Source organism: Pinus tabuliformis, chromosome 5_2 (assembly GCF_031772625.1).
Source record: "Pinus tabuliformis cultivar Carrire ecotype Pingquan chromosome 5_2, CPIR1, whole genome shotgun sequence".
Taxonomy (NCBI): domain Eukaryota; kingdom Viridiplantae; phylum Streptophyta; class Pinopsida; order Pinales; family Pinaceae; genus Pinus; species Pinus tabuliformis.
Genome location: NC_142306.1, coordinates 161,958,357 through 161,981,321, shown reverse-complemented (window position 1 = coordinate 161,981,321; position 22,965 = coordinate 161,958,357). Strand labels below are relative to the sequence as shown.

General features: G+C 35.9%; 1 protein-coding gene across 1 annotated transcript; it reads right to left on the bottom strand.

Annotated features, from left to right (window-relative positions):
* Window positions 1–2,226: 2,226 nt before the first annotated feature.
* On the bottom strand, window positions 2,227–2,811 carry LOC149158031 (uncharacterized). Its single transcript, XM_089433860.1, has one exon. The coding sequence runs from the start codon at window positions 2,809–2,811 to the stop codon at window positions 2,227–2,229; it is 585 nt and encodes a 194-aa protein (XP_089289986.1).
* Window positions 2,812–22,965: the final 20,154 nt, after the last annotated feature.

The window sequence follows — 22,965 nt, the reverse complement described above, 5'->3', positions numbered from 1 at the left end:
CCATTCCCTGTACTCTTGGGTCGATGAGAGCTTCCAGAAGTTTTTAACTCTATCATGTGCTTGCATATTCTGCTCCGGTGGTTGCATATGAGAAAATTGATCCTTTAATTTGGGCATCTGCTGCCATGAATCTTCCCAAAACCGAGCAGTGTCTCCATTCTTCACTTCCCAAAATTTGTGCTACTGAATGAGACTTCTATGCTGCTTGGCCGAGTTCCATATAAGGGAGCCCATGCTAACTTCTGAAATTCTTACTCGTTCCTCCATTGGGCAATGGCTTGCATACTTGGCTGTCCATAAAGAAGCCCAGGGGGTGAGAGGTGTAGTCAGCTAGTTCCACCAGATTTGAGTGCCCATGACTTCATTACTGTGAGAAGGATACCTTAATCCAATACCACCCCCATTCTTTGGGAGACAAGTTGTTTCCCATTTGACAAGAGCGCACTTATGCCTGAGACCATTGCTGTCCCATAGGAAGGATCTTTGGAGCAACTTGATTTCTTTAAGCACCCATTTGGGCACTGCCAGGAGGGAGAAGAGGTAAAGCGGCATGGCCTAAAGAACTGCTTTTCTAAGTACTAGATGACTCGCCATATTCAGAGATCTGTGAGTCCAAGAGGAAAGATGAGTCTCCAGTTTTTCCAAGAGGACCTTCCATGAGGAGTGCTTAAGGGCCGAGGCAATCAGAGGAGAACCTAAATATTTGGATGGAAGGTTAGTAATGGAGAACCCCAATATTCGGGCTATGGCAGCTTGAGTTGTAGCCGGGGTATGGAAAAAGAAAATCTGAGATTTGGATTTATTGATAGAAGTTCCAGAGGCTTCCGAGAAGTTCGACAGAAGAGAATTGATCTACCGAGCTTCCTGGACAGAGGGATGCCCAAAAAGCATGTTGTCATCAACAAACTGCTGGGGAGTGCAAGCTGAAGAGTTGTGAAAAGACAAGCCTCTGAGGCATTGGGATTTCTGAGCAAGCTTAATAATCCTGCCTAATCCTTCAGCCATGATGACGAATAGGAAAGGGGAGAGAGGGTCTCCTTGTCTAATGCCTCGGGAAGGATGAAAAGGGGGGGAGGGAATGCCATTGACCAAGATAGAAAAAAATGAGGAGGAGATGAGGCTCATAACCCATCTGACCCAAGGGGGAGCAAAGCCAAAAGGGATTAAAACTTTTTTAATGTACAGCCAGCTTAGACTGTCAAAAGCCTTCGATAGATCTAGTTTGAGGAGCATACATGGCTTCTTGGATTGCTTCAGGGAATGAATTATTTCATGAGTAAGGATTATACCATCAGTAATCTGCCTGCCTTCAACGTATCCAGACTGCTCAGGCAAGATGATGAGAGGAAGCAGCAATTTGAGCCTAGAAGCGATGACCTTGGAGACAACCTTGTAGATTATACTGCACAGAGCAATAGGTCTATATTTGTCAAGCTTGCTAGGCAGATCTAACTTGGGAACAAGGGCGATGAATGTGGCATTCACCCCAGGAAACATCCATCTTAAGGATTGTGATTCCTCCACCACCTGCCAAACTTCCAACTTGATCAAATCCTAGAATTTGTGAAAAAAGTTGGAAGTGAATCCATCTGGGCTAGGGGCTTTTCCTGCTTTCAGCTGACAAACTGCTAATTCCACCTCTTGTAAGTCAATAGGCTTGAGAAGAAGTTGGTTATGCTCCTCTGAAATAATTTTAGGAATGTTTCGAGTAATTTTGTCTATGGCTCTTGATCTGCATACATTTGGCTCACTATGCATTTGCTTGAAATAGTTGAGGAGTTTGCCTTCAATCTCCTCATGTGCTTCCACCTTGACTCCATGCTCATTCTGAAGGTGAGTTATGTTATTATTCATTCTGCATTGGATTGTGGTACTATGAAATTTTTTTGTGTTTTTCTCTCCATCTTTGAGCCATCTGATTCTAGATTTTTGTCTCCATAATGTTTCTTCCTGCTTAGCCCTTTCTGTGATTTGCGTCTCCAGAACCTTTTCCCATTCTAACATATCATCTGATTCGCCTTCATCTATAATCCTCTGTTGCAGTTGCTTCATTTCTAGCTCAAGGGCGCTCCAAGCTTGAAAAATATTACCAAAAGAATTCCATCGTTTGATCTTGCTTTTAAGATGCTTTAGCTTCTGCTAAGATTGAAACATCTTTGATCCTATTGGGGATGTGAAATTGTTCCATTCTGAAACGATTAGATCGTGGAAATCCGGATGAGACATCTAGAACTCCTCAAAGTGGAACGGTCTCCGGGTCAAGTTTCCAGGACGCAACCATTGAAGGGATATGGGCCAGTGATTTGATCCCGACAGAGGCAGGATGGAAGCTGCAAAGTCTCCGCCGATATGAATAGCATTGTCTAAAAGCAAGAATCTATCCAGACGAGAAGCGACCTGCTGTGACCCTGTTCTCCTATTGCTCCAAGTGTATAAACCATTATTGAAAGGTAGGTCCATGAGCCTGTTATTCTGAATGAAGTCTTTTAGAGGTTTTCCTTCCTGACTCCCTCTGCACCTTCCACCCCTCTTCTCTTCCAGTCTAGTAATCATGTTAAAATCTCCTCCATAAATCCATAAAGGGTGCGCCCTGTCATGGTTGATTGCAGAGAGTGTGTTGAGGATTTCTGCTTTATGTAGTACCTCTTGGGGAAAATATACATTGGTTAAGAGCCCATGTATATTTGTCCCAATGATGTGAAATATTGCTTGGATGAAGTTCTTGTTTGCATGGATATTGTCTAGTCCGATAGCTCGAGAGTCCCAAAGGATTTCCAAGCCTCCAGAAGCCCCCTCAGCATCCACTGCCATGTTGAAACTCCCTGGCTAGATTTTTGCTGCAATTCTTTCCACAGTAGATGAATTGCATTTAGTTTATTGTAAGAAAATGATTTGAGGTTTTTCTTGCCCCATCATGTTTTTAAGACTTCTTCTTTTCCCTGGGCAATTAAGCCCTCTTATGTTCCAAGATATTAACTTCATTGGGAAGGATTTTGATCAGAGTTGTAGTACTTAGTTAGCTTGGAGTACCCGCCTGACTCCACTAGCATTGCACCTATCCTGATTGTTCGATGGAGGTCTATTTTCCTTCCACGATTTTTGATGTCTTTAGTAATGAATTTTCCATCCCAGGGACCGCTAGTCTGAATGCCTAAAGATTTTTGCCGCTGCGCTCGATTTAGGACCTCCTCAAAATTCTCAAGTTGTTTCTAAGGAATATTTTCAAAATTGTTTGTATTGCAAGCCTGTTCTAGGCCTGAGATGTCTAGTTCCCCAATGTCTATAGCCGCTGTTTCCTCTTCCATAATCTGAGCATCATTGAATTCCTCATATGGCTTTCTGCTAACTTGGAATTTAAGTTTAAGTTGTCCACGTCCATTCCTTGTGTATTCCATATTGGGGCTTTTTGATTCTCTGAGGTAGAAGACCCTTTGAACATAGGATCTGCTCGAGGTTGTTTGGGATCTGCCTGCTTCGGAGGTTTTTCCTTCATCATCTCTGTCTCTGTGGTGGCAGGAGTTTTCGAGCTTGGATCATTTTGGCGAGCTAAAGCTTCAAAGTTGTTCCTTGTTGAAGGCTTGGAGGAACTCGCTAGAGGCGTTCTAGCATTCGAGGCCTGTTTCTTGTGGTTTTTCCTGCGATTGGTTACCTTGGTAAATCCGTCTGCTCCTGATGAATCCGATCCTGAAGCAGGGGAAGGTTTTTGAACTAAAGGACAGTCCCTGAACAAATGTCCCAAGGCATGGCATCTTCAACATCTAAATGGTACATGTTCGTAATCAATCAACTGAACCCATTCAATATCATCATGAGAAACACTTACCGCATCCGGGAGTGCCTGGTTGAGGTTCATGTAGACGCATATTCGAGCGAAGGAGGTGTATTTGCGGATTTTTGTTTCCTCTGCTACCTTGATAAATTCGCCCAGAACATTTCCAATCGCTTGTAGGGATTCTTCCTCCCAATACTCCACGGGAAGTGAGTATAGTCAGATCCAGACTCGAGCCCAACTGAGATCCTCCTTATCAGGGTTGAAACACTCTATCCATCCTCTAAGATATAGCCCGTCGACATTAAAGAAGTAAGGCCCTCCATCCAACACTCTGTTTTTGTCCTCCAGGCAGTTGAAAATGGCAATGAAGAAACCTTTTGGTCCTAGCTGTAGGGTTATATGTCCCTTTGGTTTCCATTTCGCGGCAATCCAGCCCCTTAGCTCCTTCTTAGTCGGCCAAAGCCCAATGAACTTACCTATTAAAGCATGGTCTCTCATGTACTGAATCTGTGCATTGATCCTGTGTCCTGGGAGTTCTACCCTCGGACGCATAGAGGCTACAGGTTTGCATGTTGCCGAGCTGACCTTGGGATGTGTTTTATCGTCTTGTTTTGCCTGTTGTGGGTTCAAATCCCCACTGTCTTCACTATGATGTGCTAGTTTATCGCTTTCTTGATTCCTTTGCTGTGCAGCTTCGTCTTGTGGGGGAGGCGCATCACCCTCCCCCTAAGGGGGGTCCATGGGGAGCTGAACCCTCTGGCAGGAGGCCAAAAAACGAGATTTTGTCACAATTTATAGGGCTTCGATTGTCTGTAGCGGCCTGCCGTTGCAGAAAATGTTAAAACCCTAGCGTACAGAGCTCGCGCTCCTTGGTTAAGTTAACATTAATGTTAACTTTAAAATTAAAAATTAATTTAGTTTTTCAGATTATTTTAAGGATGGTAAGATTATTTTAAAGGTATAGAGTTCTGTTTTGCATTTCATAGTTAATTTCATTATGAATTAATATTAGAGCTTTAGGTGTACGTTAAGGGTTAAGGTGCAAAGCTCCATTTTTATTTTGCATTTTCAATCTAATTATGAGTGATATCGTATTTAATGTCATTGTGAATTGATATTATATTATTTATATTTCAATTAAAATATTTTAATTTTTTGAAATTTAAATTTATAATTTCATAAATTCTGAAATCAATAATCAAATTTTTGACAAACATTTAAAACATTAATGATATAGTTCTCATAAAAATTCAAGAAAATATTTTTGTAACCGAATTTTGGAAATTACCATAATTTTTTTTGTATAGATTTCAAAATATTGAGGAAATATCTTATTCATCCCAAAATTATTTCTTAAGCATATTATACATTGTATATCATATAAAATAGGTATAAATTTCTTATGTTACAAATTATTGATTACAAATTGGTGTGTAACTAAATAGTTAAAACCATCTTGAAACGTAATTAAATTTTTTAACAATGACATTTTTTTTATATAGGTGAAAATAAACAAAATTTTATATAATTCATTTATTGGTTAAATATTTGAATTAAATTAAGTTATATATATATATATATTAACAAATTTGATTTTTTTAGAATATTGAATAAATTTAAATTATATGTATATGTCTATTGTTTTAAATTTTAAATTTGTATTTATATTGTTTTTTTATTATTTTAAATCTATATTCATAACCTAATAAAGTTTGAGTTTCTCTAAATCAAAAAGTAATGTCGGCTATAATAAAATAAAATATGTCGTGCATATTCAAAATACAATTTAAACAATGAAAAATTGCACATTATTTTTTTGCAATCTAAAATAAGTTTGCACCTGAAAAAATTTGATCCCTCTAGGCTCATGTTAGATCCGTGGTTAAAATAGATCTATGCTGATATAAAAACTCCTCTTCTCTTTCATTAAACCAAACACTCTAGAATGTATGAACCATGATTCCTCCTTATAGTATAATAAAAAAAATCACTTAAACTAAATATATGTCATACATAATTTGATTAGCTTAATAACTAAGTTTGAAAAAAAAAATTAAAATCTATATAATGTTATTTCACTTTTAACCTCCAGTTGGCCACAGATATTGTAATAGGAGGCAATGTGTGGCAGGACACTAGAAGATCCTCCATCTAGACAAAGGACATCTTTGTAATAGGAGGCAATGTGTGGTAGGACACTAGAAGATCCTCCATCTAGACAAAGGACATCTTCCCAACTTTATTGGGAAAACAAAATTGTATTTGCCCAACCCTTGTGGAGGTATAACATGTACTTGCATTACTATCCCCCATTTATCATGACAACATGTACCAAAATGCATTTTCCCAACCCTTGTGGAAGTATAACATGTACTTGCATTATTATACTTCATTTATCGTGACAACATGCACCTATTGGGATGGAGTTTTGTGATTTATAAAGTTTAAGTTTAAATTCTCAAACACTTTCAATTTTATTTTATTATTAAATTATAAAATCAATTGAGTAGTTTTAATACTAGATATAACATTTTTCAAATTTTGTAATTTTTTTTATAGAATTTATGGAAAATATAACTCTTTATTATTAGAAAAAAAAAAAAATAGAAAATATCTGTATAATATTTTACATTTTGAAAAAAAACCTATTTACCCATCAAACTAAAATAAGTTTTATAAGATATTAAAAATCTATTATTTTAACATATACATAATATATTACAACTATAATATTTTGAGATAAAAAATGGAGCTAATTTGTATGAATCTCAATCTTCATACCATCATCTCAGTCTTGGTACAGTAGATACTAACCATCCTTACAAAAATTAATCCCTGAATTAATACGTGATTGTACACGTAGATACTAACCATCCTTACAAAAATTAATCCGTAAATTAATACATGATTTATTGATGTATTATCCATAGCCTTTACTTAGTTAAATCATGTTCCGCATTTGTACTTATCTTTTACTTGGTTAAATTATGTTCCAAGTTTGTATTTATTCACCTAACCAAATACATCGGGTTTTAATGAAATTGTACTTCACCATCCAAGTTACATTTAATGAGGTGTAATTCATGGCACGTAACAACTTCAAGGGACAATTCCTTGGAGCAACTTGAATAATTGATCGGCCAAACTAGTTCCTTGGGTCGGGTTTCATTTAGATTTAACTTCTTCAAACATAATATCTCTGTAATAAAGCCTAACATACAAAGCTTAATTCAAAAAGTTATAATTTTATTCCGATTTAAGTTCAAAATAATTTTTTGGCTTTATAGGTTTATGTATTTTGTATATTTTATTATTAATGTAATATATAATATTTTTATATAACTTTTTTTCGAAAATAAATTATCATATTACTTGTATAATAATCGCATATTCTCATCATTTCTATTATATTTAAAAAAAATCTTAAATAGTTAGTTGTAGAACACAATTTTTTGTTTTGTTTAGGTATAATTGTGTTTTTATTGTTCTATACTTTAATTTAACTATATTTAAACTAAGTTTTTGTAGCCCTTTTCAAATGCGAGGCCTAGTTTTTCAAATTTTATTAATTAAACTAAGCAATAGGAAATGCTAGCTATGCGGCCTTGTTTAATAGTTGATGGTCATTTAGGTGGTCAAATAAGCATTTCATTGGCATTTTATGTTGATCAAGACAATTGATTAATGTTCAAGTAAAATCAAAATTTAATGAATTTAATAAGTGATTTGGGGAATAAAAGTGGACTATGTCTTCTTTCATGATAGTTCGTTACACTTTTGTACTATATATAGATAATTTTATAGATCAATTAATTATGGAAGATTTTTGGTTCATTATATTTTTTATTGTAAATTAAATTATGTTCACTCGTATTATAACATTGTCTTTAGATACAAGTTTTTCTAGAAATGTATAGCTTTTTAATCTATTTAATTTTATGACTTTTTAACATGTTATTAAAGCTATTGGCTTAAGACTTATCTTGTTTTCCATGAGTCCTCTATAAATTGCTGGTTGTATGAGCTCATGATGAGTCTAATCTCTATCATACAATGACTTAATATTTCAACTTGAAGTTTGTATCAAGGTTTAGAACTATAAATGAAGATCATGAGTTCCATGAATATATTTGTAATCATAAATGACCACAATTTTTCTTTGTCCATGCAAGATATGGAAACATTATTGAATATTTAGGTGCATTGGTAATTAACAAACATTGTAGTTCTAGGTCCAGAGGATGATTAACTAAATTTCCTCATCAATGAGAGGAAGGATGAGGTTGAAGGAGTCATAATGACCTGCATCCCAAGGGAGATTCACTTTCATACCAGTGGGATCCAATATCCAAATGAATTATGGAAAAAGTTAAAATATTTCTTTGATAATGCCAATGAAGTTCAAGTTATTCTTGCACATATATTTGGAAGCGTAGGCAAAGACATATGAAGAATTGGGGGAGATTGTTACTTTCAATAGCCCTCCTACTTTTCAGGAGGCAACATTTATAGACTTTCATGTCAAAGGTGATTGCATATGTGAGATCCTTGCAAACTCATGATTCTAGTAACCTATTTTTGGGTGACATGTCAGGCACTACTATTTTTGTCACTTGGGGTTCTATGGATTACATGGTGAATTTGAGAACAGATTCAAGTTATTTGCCAAAAATCGAAATCGATGAGTATGATTTCATTAACATAAGAGAAATTTTTATTTTAGTAGTACCTATTTTTACGTGTGCTATATGTAGCAAGTTTCCCCTAGCAGTTCTAAAAAAATTTCATCTTTTCCAATTTTTTAGGGGCTACTCTTTTTTACACATCTATTTATAATTGGTATATTTATATCACGTGGTTTCCATGTGGGATGGCATGTGGAGGTAACATGGTAGTGATGTCACATGTGCCCAATCTCATCTCTGGATGATTTCTTGGACTATAGTTCACTTGTCATTGTTTAGTTTAGTATAGTTAAGTTAAGTCTAGTTTAGTACAATGCAATGTAGTCAATTCAATTCAGTTTAGTGCGCATGAACTTTCATGGGGACTTAAGTGAGTTACCCTTAGATGAGTAGAGAATGTGCATGGATCGTATCCAATTAACTCCACCTCACTCAAAGCGCAAGGAATTTTCTCTCTCTTCACTCCACCTTACTCCATTTCACTAGAGGAGAACTCATGGACGTAACTTCATTTCACCTCTCTTCACTTTAATTCAACTAAAGTACATGGGGGAATTTGACTTAGGCATGTTTGAGATCATTTTCACTCATATTTTAGCCTCTATCCATATATATAATGAAGGCCATCTAAAGAGAAAAAAGAGGAGAAACTTTTTGTGAATTTATGCTATCAATATTTCAATCTCTTTCTAGCTTTTGGTGATCAAATCTTATGATACCTTTGCGAGGACCAAAGAGGAGCAATCACAAGGAGCTAGAAGTAAGTTACAACCGAGACTTAAGGTAAGCTAACATAGTTGTTGTATTTTTTTTCATATTATTTGTAAATAGATCTATGTGGTTTTCCCTCCATATCTTGCATATTTAATGTGCATGAAAAATTATCAATTGATCCTAGTTTGCTTGAGTAGGTTAGATTAGATTCATTTTCAATCAATCATCCTTGGCTTTGAAGAGATTTTGATGGGTATGTTATCTATCCATGTGCAAGAAATAGGTAACTGGAGTAGGAGCATTAGATCTCAAAAACTGCACCAATTCAGAACACGTGAGGGTAAGCCCCAAAAGGGGTAGAATCTTTACTATTTTACTGTTCTAGCATGAACTAGGATTGGTTGTCTTTTATACTAGTGAGTTTTTTAATAGTATTCGATCTCTTTATCTATCTTGGGTCAAGGGAAGGACCATGGAGAGTTTACTTATCCATAGGGTGGAATTTCTCCATAATCAAATTGGTGACTCCACTGAGGAAGAACTTATTTTTTTCCTTCAAGAGCTTATTTCCCTTCTCTTTGTTTTTCTAGATTATATTTTGTTGTTACTTGCTACTTGCTTGTAGTGGGTTTGTACACATTTAGGTCCTTTCTCTCCTTTACATGTACTTGTGCATGTGTCCTTGTTTGTCGTGGTTTATTGATATGTAACCCCGGATTTGAGAAGTAACTATAGAAGACTTTGATTTATAGATATGATTGTGAGATTTATCATATATTTTCTATAAAGTTTATTCTAATAAATGTTTAATTTGGGTCCTTTTATTTTCTTCCTTAAATATTGAGTTCCTATATAGATATTGAAAGGCACTTTGAGCTATCCATAGCATTATAATACATTCTATTGTTTGTTTTGTTGATTTGAGTAGTTTTATTTTTCTTTGATCTAAGTAAAAAAGATCTAATTTCATTGAAAGAACTTCGGATAAGCTTTCAAGCAATTTGGAAAAGAGAAAGAACATGCATTTCATTAGAAGTTCTTTGCATATGTTTGTTGGATCTACATTTCGGTTTTCATAAATTGGTGAAAGCATGTATGCTTGTTTATTTCATTAAAAGTGAAGAAAGAAAGCTCTTATTTTTTTGAAATTATATTTCATTGAAAATAAAGATTTCCCTTTTGCATGTTTGTTTACATCTTGTTGTGCATTGACAAGAGTAATAACACCATTCAAGTTATTCCACACCTTGAACTCATTTTGACAAATAGTTTTTAAAATTAACACTAATTAAAATTAATTAGAATTTTTTTTTTATAGAGACCAAGAAGTTTAGGAACTACGACCTTGGATTAGGATCGAAGAGTTAACTATCTAGGGCCACATAAATAAAACTATAAGTTGCTAGAGAGAAAAAATCCATTTATCACATTCAACACATGCTAGAAAGCTCCTCTAACATAGGGGTTAAACACAAGTTTGCATTGGAGGAATGTGAAGTGATATCTCAACTCCATTTTCTTTTTTGTATCTATTGGAATTCTATGTATATAGGGATCTCTTGAGGGTAATTTTCTATACGAATAATCCCTCATTGAGGTTTTTAGGTTAGCTTCCATTCCCATGCATGTGATCCTGACCCATGATTATTTCCCATGGCCATTTGATTATATAGTGGTAGCGTTAGTATCCATTACTTAGTGACTATGAGATTAGAGTATGTCTTGGAAGGCATCTCAAATTTCATTTCCTGGAAGGATCACATGGAGGCAATGCTTGATGATAATGGATTGTTGGAATATTTCAAGATTGACATTCCAAAACCAGGATCAATTGATGGCCATAACCTAGCATAATGGAAGAATGATGTAGCAAAAGTGAGGAGAATACTCCTTGAGGGAGTGAGAGACCACATTGTCTCAAATCTCCATAGAAAAGAAACTCCTTTCGCAATGTGGAAGGCACTGAATAAACTATTCGAGAATTTTATATGATGGTACAACATTTTTGCTAAGTATCATTATCTCTATTTATTTTTGGATGTGAGTGTTCCAGTAAACATCCACAACGTTATAGATTGTGATGAACATGTTGTGCGAATCAATATTATGGTTATAGGATACCATTAGGGAATAACGAACTGTGGATGGAACATATGCTTTCTTTTCTAAAGTTATGCATGAAACTATACATATATATATTTGCCTTTACTTAATCATACTCATTTACCTTGTAATGTTTTTTGATTAAATAAGAACTTAGTTGTTATGCACCAAACTAGAGGTAAAACAAATATAGACCATTTTCAATCATTTTTTTGATTAAAATTAATGTAACAAAAATTTAGATATAAAATATAATTGTGTAAGGGAAAATTCCAAAAGACATAGTTCCTCTATACCCCAGGGTTTTGAAAACTAGACTATCCATGAAGATTTTGCTTTCTCCAAGTGCTTCTTGAGAATTTTAGATAAAAATTTGTATGTACAATGCCTCAAATTCTTATTGAGAGTGATCACGGTGATTTTTTTGTTTGCATGTATGTTTTCATCCGTGGGATATGATGATCAACTCTTTAATTAGAAACTTAACTACAGTACTTGGAACTAACAACAAATTTGTCCACACATGATCAAATCAATGTACATTTACATGTTTTTGTTTGTTTAGATTGGATTTCAATCTTGGAGAGAGAGTATATAGGATTTTTTGGGGGGATAAAGACAATGTTGTAGCTCCAAGGAAAACCTCATTTACAGTGAAAATTTTGACTAAAACATTTGCACACACAGACCGAATGTAATTTTTTATTGTTTAAATAATATTTTTAAATGTAAAAAATGAGTTCAATGTCTTCAAAAATGACTTGATAACTTGGATTGTGTAAATTATATGGCTTAAAATTGCAATTCTTATGCATATTTGTTTGTTTTAAAACAAAATTGACCAAAAATATTCTTAAAAAAGGGCCACAATGAGACTACTTAAAATGTTTTAGCCATATTTTTTTTTCAAATGCTTTTTATAATGAATATATAGTTTTCTTTAATCATATATAATATATACACATTTAAATATTTTATGTATGAAATATATTTTTCACATTAAAATGAATTTATTGTTATGAATATAATTTTGAATACATTTCAATATTAATCAAACCTCCCTATTTAAATATTTTATTTATTAGTCACATTGAATATTTTATTATTAATGATATATTTTTAAATGTTGCATTTTAATTTTATATTAATAATTAAATAAAATACATATCTCCTCAAACAATTTTACTTTTAATTACGCCTCGTACAAGATTGAAATAATTTATTATGATCAACATTAAAATAATTAGTCATTTACGTTCTCTCCATATACATATGCATGAAGTTGAGATTGAAATAAATTATTCGACATTCATATTTTAAAACAATATTTGAGTCATATACTAAAATATTTTTAAAAATCTTCTTAAGTGAGGTACTGAAATATTTTTATAAAGTATAAGGATTATATGATTTGTTGTACTCAAAAGTATAACATTTTATTATTATTTTTGGTTACTTTATTTCTCTACAAAATTGGTATAAGATTATGATACTTTTAATTTAGAAGCCAGAGAACCCACAGTAATAACCATTTTTCATCAACATTTCAAATCCCAACAGAGATCCATAATGTCCTAATGATGGATCCCTATTGGGATTTGAAACGTTGATGAAAAATGGTTATTACTGTGGGTTCTCCGGCTTCTAAATTAAAAGATATAAACCACAAAGGTCTCAAATACAGAATTATGATACTTTATATGGACATTGAAATATTTTATTTATGGTTGACAGTAAGAGTATAACATGTATATTCATTTTTTTTATAGCCCATATTTTTTATTGAAAGTGAAAAAATTGACTAAAAAATTTGCACACAATAGATTTAATCCCTGTGAAAACCTATATATATATATATATATATATATATATAGACGACACACACCATGCGTAATTTTACAATATTTAAATTAAAATTATATTTTTGAATGAATAAAATGGATTCAATGTCTTCAAAATTTACAATGAAAAAGTACACACACCATGTGTAATTTTTCATTGTTTAAATTATATTTTTGAATGAATAAAATGGATTCAATATCTTCAAAATTTACAGTGAAAAAAATGACTAAAAAATTGCACATAATAGATATAATCCCTCTAGAAACCTAATATATTTGTAACTAATCTATATATATATATATATATATATATATATATATATATATATATATATATATATATATATATATATATATATATATATATATATATATATATATATATATATATATATATATACACACACACACACACACACACCACATGTAATTTTTTAATGTCTTCGAAATGTTAAATCTCTCTCCTCTTCATGCTACCATGTATATGAATAGGATGTGAATGATTGTTGATGTCTATGGGAACCCAGTAAATAAAAATTGCACTACATCTATGCATATAAAATGGCGCTAAATATCTCCTCCATCTTCATCTTGCTAATGAAATTTATTTGAAGTAAATAGTTTGAAATTTATTATTCATGTTCTTAAATTGTCATTTTAATATAATTTATTTGTTTCAATCTTGAAAAAGTTTGGATGACATTCCTTGTTTTCACAATACATGTATTTTAATTATATCTAATTTTCTTTTTCTTTAATAATATGTCTTCATACATCCATTCAATTGTGTTCCAACTAATTTTTTCAAACGACCAACACCTTACTATTCCAAGAATAACTACTTTATCAATTCCTAGTAGAAGCATAATCGATAAAATTTAAACAATTTTAACGAAATTTTATTTTTAATAGGGTATCTTCCAGCAAACGTTTTATAGTAGATATTTTCAAACTTCCAGTACCTTGGTATTCAAATAGTAACAACTATTTTATCATTTCTTCTTAGAAACGTAATTTACATAGAATGTTCATTGAAGATAAAGGGTAAGTAAAATAATAAACGATGGAATTTGGGTTGTATTGATTTTGGAAATTAAGGGATTACCCTTTTGGAACAGATATTTTTAACTTTTTCACAGGTGTTGACTTAACCATGGGTGGAAGATGAAAAGCAAGAAGCAAACATCAATTGTTTTTTTTTGTAAGTTAGGGAGAGACCTTCTTTTTCTATTACCGCAAATTGAAATCACTACATGCTCGTGGTGATCTCATCCCGCCCAAGGGGAAACCAGGTTTATTGACCACCTTAAGTTTTTGATAGCTATCCAAAAATGAAAGGTTCTCATTATGTCTTTCCATGCTTTATACACATCACCCTTATGGCTATTAAAACTGTTTTTTGTCTGCATACTAGAATAACAAAAGTCCTACAGATAACTAACTATAACTAGAAAGAGATTTTATAGAAACCTCTAATTATCATGCTTTCTCTACTGGTTCGTTGTGCCTGCCTGTTGCTCCTTCTCCTTTTTGAGTCTCGATCCACTCGCTTGTAACTGCTGCTGAATTTCGTCCATCTTCTTATCCTGCATGAACAAGGTGATTTGGATGTTCCTTAGCTCCTTTTTCAGATTTGGTATCCCTTGGGATAATTCTGCCATTTCCATGGCTACTTGTTCCATAGCCTTGGCAAGCAGTCTCTTCATAACCCAGTAGACGTGAAGAGATTGTTTGTATAGTGTCATGCGACCACGCGTATTGCCCGGATCCGGGAGAAGATATTCCCAGTCCTCTAATTCCGACTCCGACTGACCCTGAATTGCCTCCTCTTCCAGCTGCTTGATAATCCTCCTGATTTTTGGATTGGTATTTTCGCAATAAGCCCTTTCAGCGAACTGCACTTTCCTGCCTATAGATTTCCTCACCCTCCTGACATTCCCTGTTACGCTGTCCTCTCTGATTCCTGCCGTTCCTCCTCTTCCTCTTCTTCCTTGCCCGCTTCTCTCTCCAGCTCCTCCTCTTCTCCTATATCCTCCCCTGCCTCGCCTTCTTCTCCCTCCTGCCGGACTTTCGCATTCCCCTCCTTCCTCCTGTTCCTAGTAGCCCCCTGTGTCATCTTTTCCTCTTTTCAGAACCTTGGCCCTTCCTAACCTTCCCATCCTGCCGAAACTCTCACTCCCTGGTTCTCCTTTCTCCCTATCAGAGTCGAACATCTCAACGTCGTCCTCTGAGTCATCATGGATTGAGAGAATTTCCTTCTCTGTATCCACCTCCATTATTCCTTTGCCTTTTTCTTCTCGGTCCCCTTGGCCTTGGTTTCCTCCCTCTGTCTTACTCCTCGTCCATCTTCTTGAGGTCATTCTGCTCCCCTCAGCCATATTCTCCTTGCACTCTGACTTCCTCCTCTGAATTACTGCTCTCTCTTCCAGATCCCTAATCCTCCTCCTTCTTCGTTCTGTGTTCGTCGTTGCTTTGCCAATTTTCCTCGTTCTTCTGCATGCACCTTTCCTGTTCCTTCGTTTCTGCCACCTCTTCTCGCTTATACCTCCCCTCCTCTGTCGCCTCTTGTGGTCTGCCTCCCTTTTCATCTTTCTACCCATTTTCTCCATGCTATCATGTCTCTGTCTAGTCCCTGACACCCTAACAAATCTCCCCTCCTCCATCGGTACTCTACCATATCCTCGTCTTGAGATGATATCCCTTGCCACGATCCACTTGTCCTCGCTCATCATGACCTGATCAACGCCTGATCGGTCCTGCATGTTAACCTGTCGAGCATTAATTATCCTGTGCGCTGTCATTCTCATCCCGATCGGGAGTCCTTTAATCATCCCCTTATCTGGTAACTGATTCATTATGGTCATGGGTGATTATGTTTTTAAGTTCTACCCAGCTTGGGTTATTCTCTATTGAGGACCAGCTGTTGTCTAATCTTCTAACTGGTTCTTTACTCCCCCAATTCGCCAAAAAGTCCGCAGCCCTATTCCCTTTTCACCTCACATGGTTTATAACTTTATATTCAATTCTCCTTAGTAGCCCCGCTATGTCTTGGATAATCCCCGTTGTCCTCCAACTTTTAGCCACTTGCTCCCAGCTCTTGCCATCCCTTAGTTTACGGAGCATCTCTATTATTACCTACGAATCTCCTTCTATCTCCAAATTCATTTATCTATTCCTCACTGCTATCCTTAACCCCTGATGCACCACCCACAACTCTGCTTCGTTATTCGTCATTTTGCCTCCCCATTCCGCAAACACCCACCTTGTATTTTTCTTACTGTCCCTAAAGATACCCCCAAAGCCTGCCGGCCCTGGGTTTCCTTTGGATGCCCCATCAAAGTTCAGTTTAATAAAATTCTCTCCGGGATATTTGAATTGGTTAGGGCTTTGGGTTTGAGATCTTATCCTATTCTCTTTTCTGGGGTAGATCATACCAAAGTCCATATTTAATTTGGATACTATTCTCCTTTCCTCCTGATTCATTTTCCAATCCTCCTCTTCCCATGCCTTAGACAGAATTGTTTCTTTCATCGATTTACATATTTCCTCCCATATTCTTGCAGGTTGATTACTTTTCTCCCGAAAGATCCTCCTGTTTCGTTCTTTCCATAGAGACCATATTACGAAGCCCACTGAAAAATTCCATATTCTCCTCACCACTCTGCAGAGGAATTGTCCTTTGCCCCATTGCATAATGGTATTCTGAATGCTCTTAGGGTCTCTTTTTGTCTTTCCAAAAAGTATTCTGATTTCTTCCCATAAACATCTTGCATATGGACAATTGTTCAGTATGTGCTCGTGGGTTTCTATTTCTCTGTTGCATAGACTGCATCTCGAGGGTCCATTAAAACCTTTCTTCTGGATTTTATCCCATGTTAGAATCTGTTCTTTGCTCACCAGCCATGCGAGTACTGTTATTTTCGGCCACCACTTTCCCTCCCATATCACTCTCCAGTCTATAGTTCCTTCCTCCCTTTCCTGGTGCGTTGTCAAATAGTAGGCTTCTTTTACTGTAAAGGTTCCTTTCATTGTTTTTCCCCATCTGAGAATGTCCATTCATGATCTTGTTTTAATCTTCCTCGATTCTACCTCTTTAGTATATATTTCCCCGAGATCTTGGTTTATATTTTCATACCATTCTTCTGGCTTCCTCCACACCCTCCATATTTCATTGGTCTCTCCGTCTTTCCAATAATCCCTCACATATTCCAATCCTGCCCTCTTCGCTTTCTGTTGAACTTCTTGTAAAGTTTGTATCTCTGTCAGTTTGTCTCTCTGCTGCCAACCCTCCTCCCAAAATCTAGCACTACTTCCTTCACATATTTCCCAGAAGGCATGATTGTTTACAATGTACCTATTCTGGCTTGCCAGTTCCCAGATTGAAGATCCTTTTGGGATTTCTTCAACTCTCAATCTACCCGCTACTATTTCAGGCATATTATATTTCTGAGTCCATATTCTCTTCCATACATCATTTCCCCCTTGCACCCACCTCCACCATAATTTTGCTCCTAGCACCTTGTTTAGCATTTCAGGATCTCTCATACCTAGACCCCCCTCCTCTTTTCTTTTCATAATATTTTTCCATGAAACCAAAGCCCATTTCCTCTGTTGTTTTGGTCCACCCCATATAAACTTCCTGAATATTTCTTTCATTTTTGTGCACGCCCCTCTAGGTGCAGCCATAATGGATAGAGGGTAAATAGGTATCGATTGAAGGACTGATTTCAAAAGGACAATTCTACTGGCAATGTTCAACGATCTAAATGACCAGCTTGCCAATTTGTTTTTTATTTTTTCTATAGTACTCTGCCAATTTTTCATTCGAGTAGGGTTTATATCCAGCTGATTCCCCAGGTACTTAGTAGGAAGTTCCCCTTGTCTGAAGCCTAAAGTTCTGGTTAGATGAGCCTTGATTGAATCAGGAGTATTAAATATGAATGTACATGATTTTTCTTTGTTAATTTCCATACCTGATGCCTCCATGAATATTTCTAATATTCTTTTAATGTTCCTCACCTCTTTGATTGAGACCTCACCGAATAGCATAATATCATCTACAAACTGCTAGTGTGTGATGGGCAGATTGTTTCCCCATAGTTTTAAGCCTTTGATTTTCTTTTCCCTTAGCTCTTTTTTGAAATTTCTCCCTAAACCTTCAACTGCCATTATGAATAGGAATGGGGAGATAGGATCTCCCTGCCTAATTCCCCTTGTTGCATTAAAGGTGGTCGTTGGGATACCATTTACTAGAATTGAGAAATTCGGGGTTGAAATCATGCTGTAGACCCATTCGATCCATCTACTATCGAATCCATATGCTCCAAGAACCACTCTGAGGTATTTCCAGCTTAAACGATCATAGGCTTTTGACAGATCTAACTTCATCATCATTCCTCTCTGCTTTTTCTGACTTAGGGAGTGTATCATCTCCTGAGTAACTACTAATCCATCAAGTATTTGTCGTCCCTCCACAAAGCCAGTTTGCTCTGGTGAAATAATATTCGGAAGTAAAGGCTTTAATCTTTTCACTATCAGAGTAGCTATAATCTTATATATGACATTGGACAGGGTTATTGGGCGGAAACCTTGAACATCCTCAGAATTATTGCTCTTAGGAATCAAGGTTATAAAGGTCGAGTTAATACCTGGCCATATCTTTTGCTTCATTCTTGATTCCTCTACAGCTTCCAAGACTTCCTGGCCTAGAAAGTACCATCCTGCCTGATAGAATTCCACTGTGTATCCATCCGGTCCTGGTGCTTTGTTCTTGCTCATATTCATCACAATTTCTTCCACCTCTTCCAAAGTTACTGCCCTCATTAGAGCCTTATTTTGCTCATTTGTTATTAGTCTTGGAATTTCCTTGCAAATACACTCTATTGCTTCTCCCCGATCTCTTTGTGGTTCTGTGATAATCCCTTTGTGATAATCCACTAAAACTTTTTCAATAGCTCCCTGTTCTATTTTCCTTTCCCCCTCTACATTTTTGATAGAGAATATCCTATTCCTTTGTCTGTTCTGAACCATAGCTTGATGAAAAAACTTGGTATTTCTTTCACCTTCGCGCAGCCAGTTTATTCTTGACTTTTGTCTCCACAAAATCTCTTCCTGTTTCCTTCTTTCTTCCAGTTGGCCGATTATTCTTTCCTCCTCATTGCTTCTTTCCTCATCCCTACCTTCTAGAATTATTTTTTGCTATATTTCTTCCATCTCTCTCTCTAATTTTATTTTTTTTCCTCCATGATGTTCCCAAACTCTTCCTTGTTCCATTTTTTGATTTTCCCTTTGATTTCTTTGAGCTTCAACTGGATGGTATGCATCTTCCCCTTCCCTTTAACTTTACTCTGGGTCCACCATTCTTCTACTTTGTGTAAGAATAGAGGATTTCTGAGCCAGAAGGCTTCGAATCTAAATGGTTTCTTACCGTTGTTTTTCTTAATATCAATTTCCAGTCTGATTGGCCAGTGGTCCGAGCCTAAGGCTGGCAAAATTTTAGCTTCTATAAACACATCCCGATTCAAAATTTGCTCAGATAAAAGAAACCTATCGAATCTCGAGGCAATTTGATTTTTTCCTCCCCTCCTATTATTCCATGTATGAACACTGTTAGTTGTAGGAATATCTACCAGCCTCTGTCTGTAATCATCTCATTGAACTCCTCCATATTCTGATCCGGTATCCTTACACCACCTTTCTTTTCCCCTATCATTCTAATCATATTAAATTCTCCTCCTATTATCCATAGAGTTCCAGGGATAATTCTTCTAATAGCTTACATATTCTTGAGGAATTCCTTCTGCTCCTTGGGGGTGTGCGGTCCATAAACCCCTGAAATAAGAATTTGCTCCTATGATCCCATCAACCTAAACATGCCTGTTAGTATTCTAGGAAAACTAATCCAATTCTCAAAAATTACCTCCTCACGGTTCCAGGTGACTGCCGCACCCCCTGCTGTTCCATCTGCATCTTGGGCCATTACCTCGTATTATGGCTTAGTCCTTTTCATAATTTCTACCAATTGTTGATACCCCATTTTCGTTTCCTGGATTATCATTATGCTCGGTTTATCTTTCTTCAATCTTTCCTTTAAATACCTCTGCTTACCTTTACTGTTAAGTCCCCTGATATTCTAGCTTGTGACTATCATTTATAACTTTTTGATGGTTGTTGAAATACCTCTGAAAGAGGTATCACCCTTCCTGAATTTACTAATATTTCTCCTACTGCTTGAATCGTTTCATTTAAAGTTCTTCTTCCTCTCTTTATACCCCCCTTGCCAGTACCATCCATTCCCAGGCTTTGGTTTCCCTATGACCTTGTTTGATCTATTTGAATCTCTGAGGTGCTACCCTTCTTCTCCTTATATTTCTAGAATGTATCTTCATATAATTGTTTCTGTGTTTTCGGAATGAATCTTTCATCTAGATTTTTCCATTCTTGAAGAAGTTTTTTCATTATTCTTTCTTCTTCGACCCCATTATCGTTTTTACTGTCTGATCCGGTCATCGTTTGTCCTACTATGTTCCCCTGACTTTCCCCCATCTCTTCTTCCACTTCTCTATTCTTAGTTATACTTTTTTCTATTGTCTCTTTTATGATATCCATTGGTGCATTTTCGTTATCCTCCTGTTCCTTCCTTCCTCCCTCATTTTCATCTTCCTCCTCCTAAAGGACCTGAAACTTGTTTTGGTTTTCGACTGCTATATTTTTCTCTTTTAGTTGAATCCTCGTTCCCTCCGTGCTTGGTTTCTTCCTCCTTTGGATCTCCTTGAATCCATCATCCCCGGTATCCGATCCTTCTGTTCTCCTCTGTTCTTCCTCCTGTGTCCTTGTTGCTTCCGCCTCTCTGTTTTGTGGGCATTGCCTAAATAGATGTCCGTACTCATGGCATCTTCTGCACCTGAAGGGAATATGCTCGTAGTCTATTGGCTGCTGCCATATTTCATCATGGTATTCCACCTCTATATACTCCGGCAAAGGCTCTGCTATATTCATGTACACACATATCCTTGCATAAGATGTGTACTTCCCTCTTTTGGTTGACTCTGCCACCTTAACAAAAGTTCCGATCGAGTTGCCAATCCCTTCCAATATATCAGGATCCCAAAACTCCATTGGTAATCCGAATAATCTAACCCAGATGGGAGCTGCCAACAGTTTCTCATTATCTGGGTTGTATCTATCCTCCCAGTGCCTCATAAATAAGCCTGCATTGTTCATAAAGTATGGCCCCTCTTCAAAAGTTCTCTCCTTATCCTCTAGATTTGCAAAAATGACTGTGAAAAAGCCTTTTGCTCCTAGTTTTAGATCTATATGCCCTTTTGGCCTCCATCTTTGTTGTATCCATTTTGTTAAATCCTTTTCAGATGGCCAAAACCCTATAAACTTACAGATCAAAGCATGATCTCTCATATAGCACCTATAATATTCAAGTTTGTTATTTGGGATTACATACCTTGGTTTTTCTGTGCCCTAGGTAAACACCTGCTTCCCGTTCTTGCTTGCCATCGATTCCCCAGCACTGGCGCATCTTTGTTGATCTCCTTCTGCGTCCCTTGCAATCTGCTTCCATTTGTTTCACCTGCTACTACATTCCTAAAGGAGGGGATCTCTCCCCTCCCCTGTTTTCCTTCCATAGAACCCTTCAGCCCCGGCCGTTTTCTTTCTCCCTTCCACCGTTCATTTTACCCTTGCGAAGTTTCCTCCTACACCCGTTTAACCCTTATATCGCTTCCCAGGCTTCCGTTTCCGTCGGCTTTGGCTCTGAAAACCCTATTCTCTCAAACCCTAACGCGCCGCATCAGTTCGATCCTTGGTTCTTCTCCCTTGTCGAAGCAAACATCAATTGTTTTAATGAGATTGAAAATTCAAAAAAACTATTATCTAAATAATATTTGAAAATGACAAGTATATATCTGAAACTAACAATTATATATACAAAAAATCCATTAAAACACAAAGTTACCCATACCATTGTACCTTTATTATTGACTTATTAATTAAAATTTCACTACTCTGTGAACAACTCTGTACCACTATTCTTAATCTTGACTTCTTAATTCAAAATTCTAGAACTTTGTGAACAACCCTCGTATATGATTATGACTAAACAGATGCAAACTTGGAATATGGAAAGAGCACTATTCAATATTTAAATAGACATGAAATTAAAAGAATTGAATAATATGACCATTTGTTCCAAAAAATGAGGGTCATTTTCTCGAAATTAATCTCAATACCATGAAATAAGGGAAAATGAAAGAAAAAAACATTTTTTACACTGAATGGGAGGGCGAAATAGCTACTGTAAATATGTGTTCTTGAAAATTAGGGTCAATGGAAGGTTGTAACACCTGATTTCAAGGGCTAAATTTACTTGTTTTACCCTCTCCCGTAAAATAAGGTGGGATTACCTCCATACCTAATTTTTTTTATACAAACAAATTGAAGCGATTTGTAACAATGTACTATGATACAAAATATTCGCCTGATAAAAATTTAAAAACCCTTAATTTCGCCCAAGGGGGAAAATTCTCCCCTAAAACTTTCCATGCTCTCAACATAGAAAATAATTATATTAGAGTCCTGTAGATCAGTAGATCTTATAGCTGACAATAAAATCTTTCGATGTGTTGGGCATGTTTGTAGCACTTCCAGAGCTGACATTGCGGTGGGAGACATAGCCAGATCTTCAATAATCTTATAATTCTGTGCAACTCTAGCATTTGGATTGAAAGCTTATTTCCGAAGCACACCTTTAGGAGGTAGTCGAGTCATCTTGTCAAGGTTTGGTTTATTGCTCTGTAATGGTTCAGAAGGAGGAGGAGGAATTGAACCAAAAGTTTGA

Coding starts and splice junctions, on each gene's coding strand:
- LOC149158031 (XM_089433860.1), bottom strand. CDS start 2,811: ATGGCAGTGGATGCTGAGGGGGCTTCTGGAGGCTTGGAAATCCTTTGG.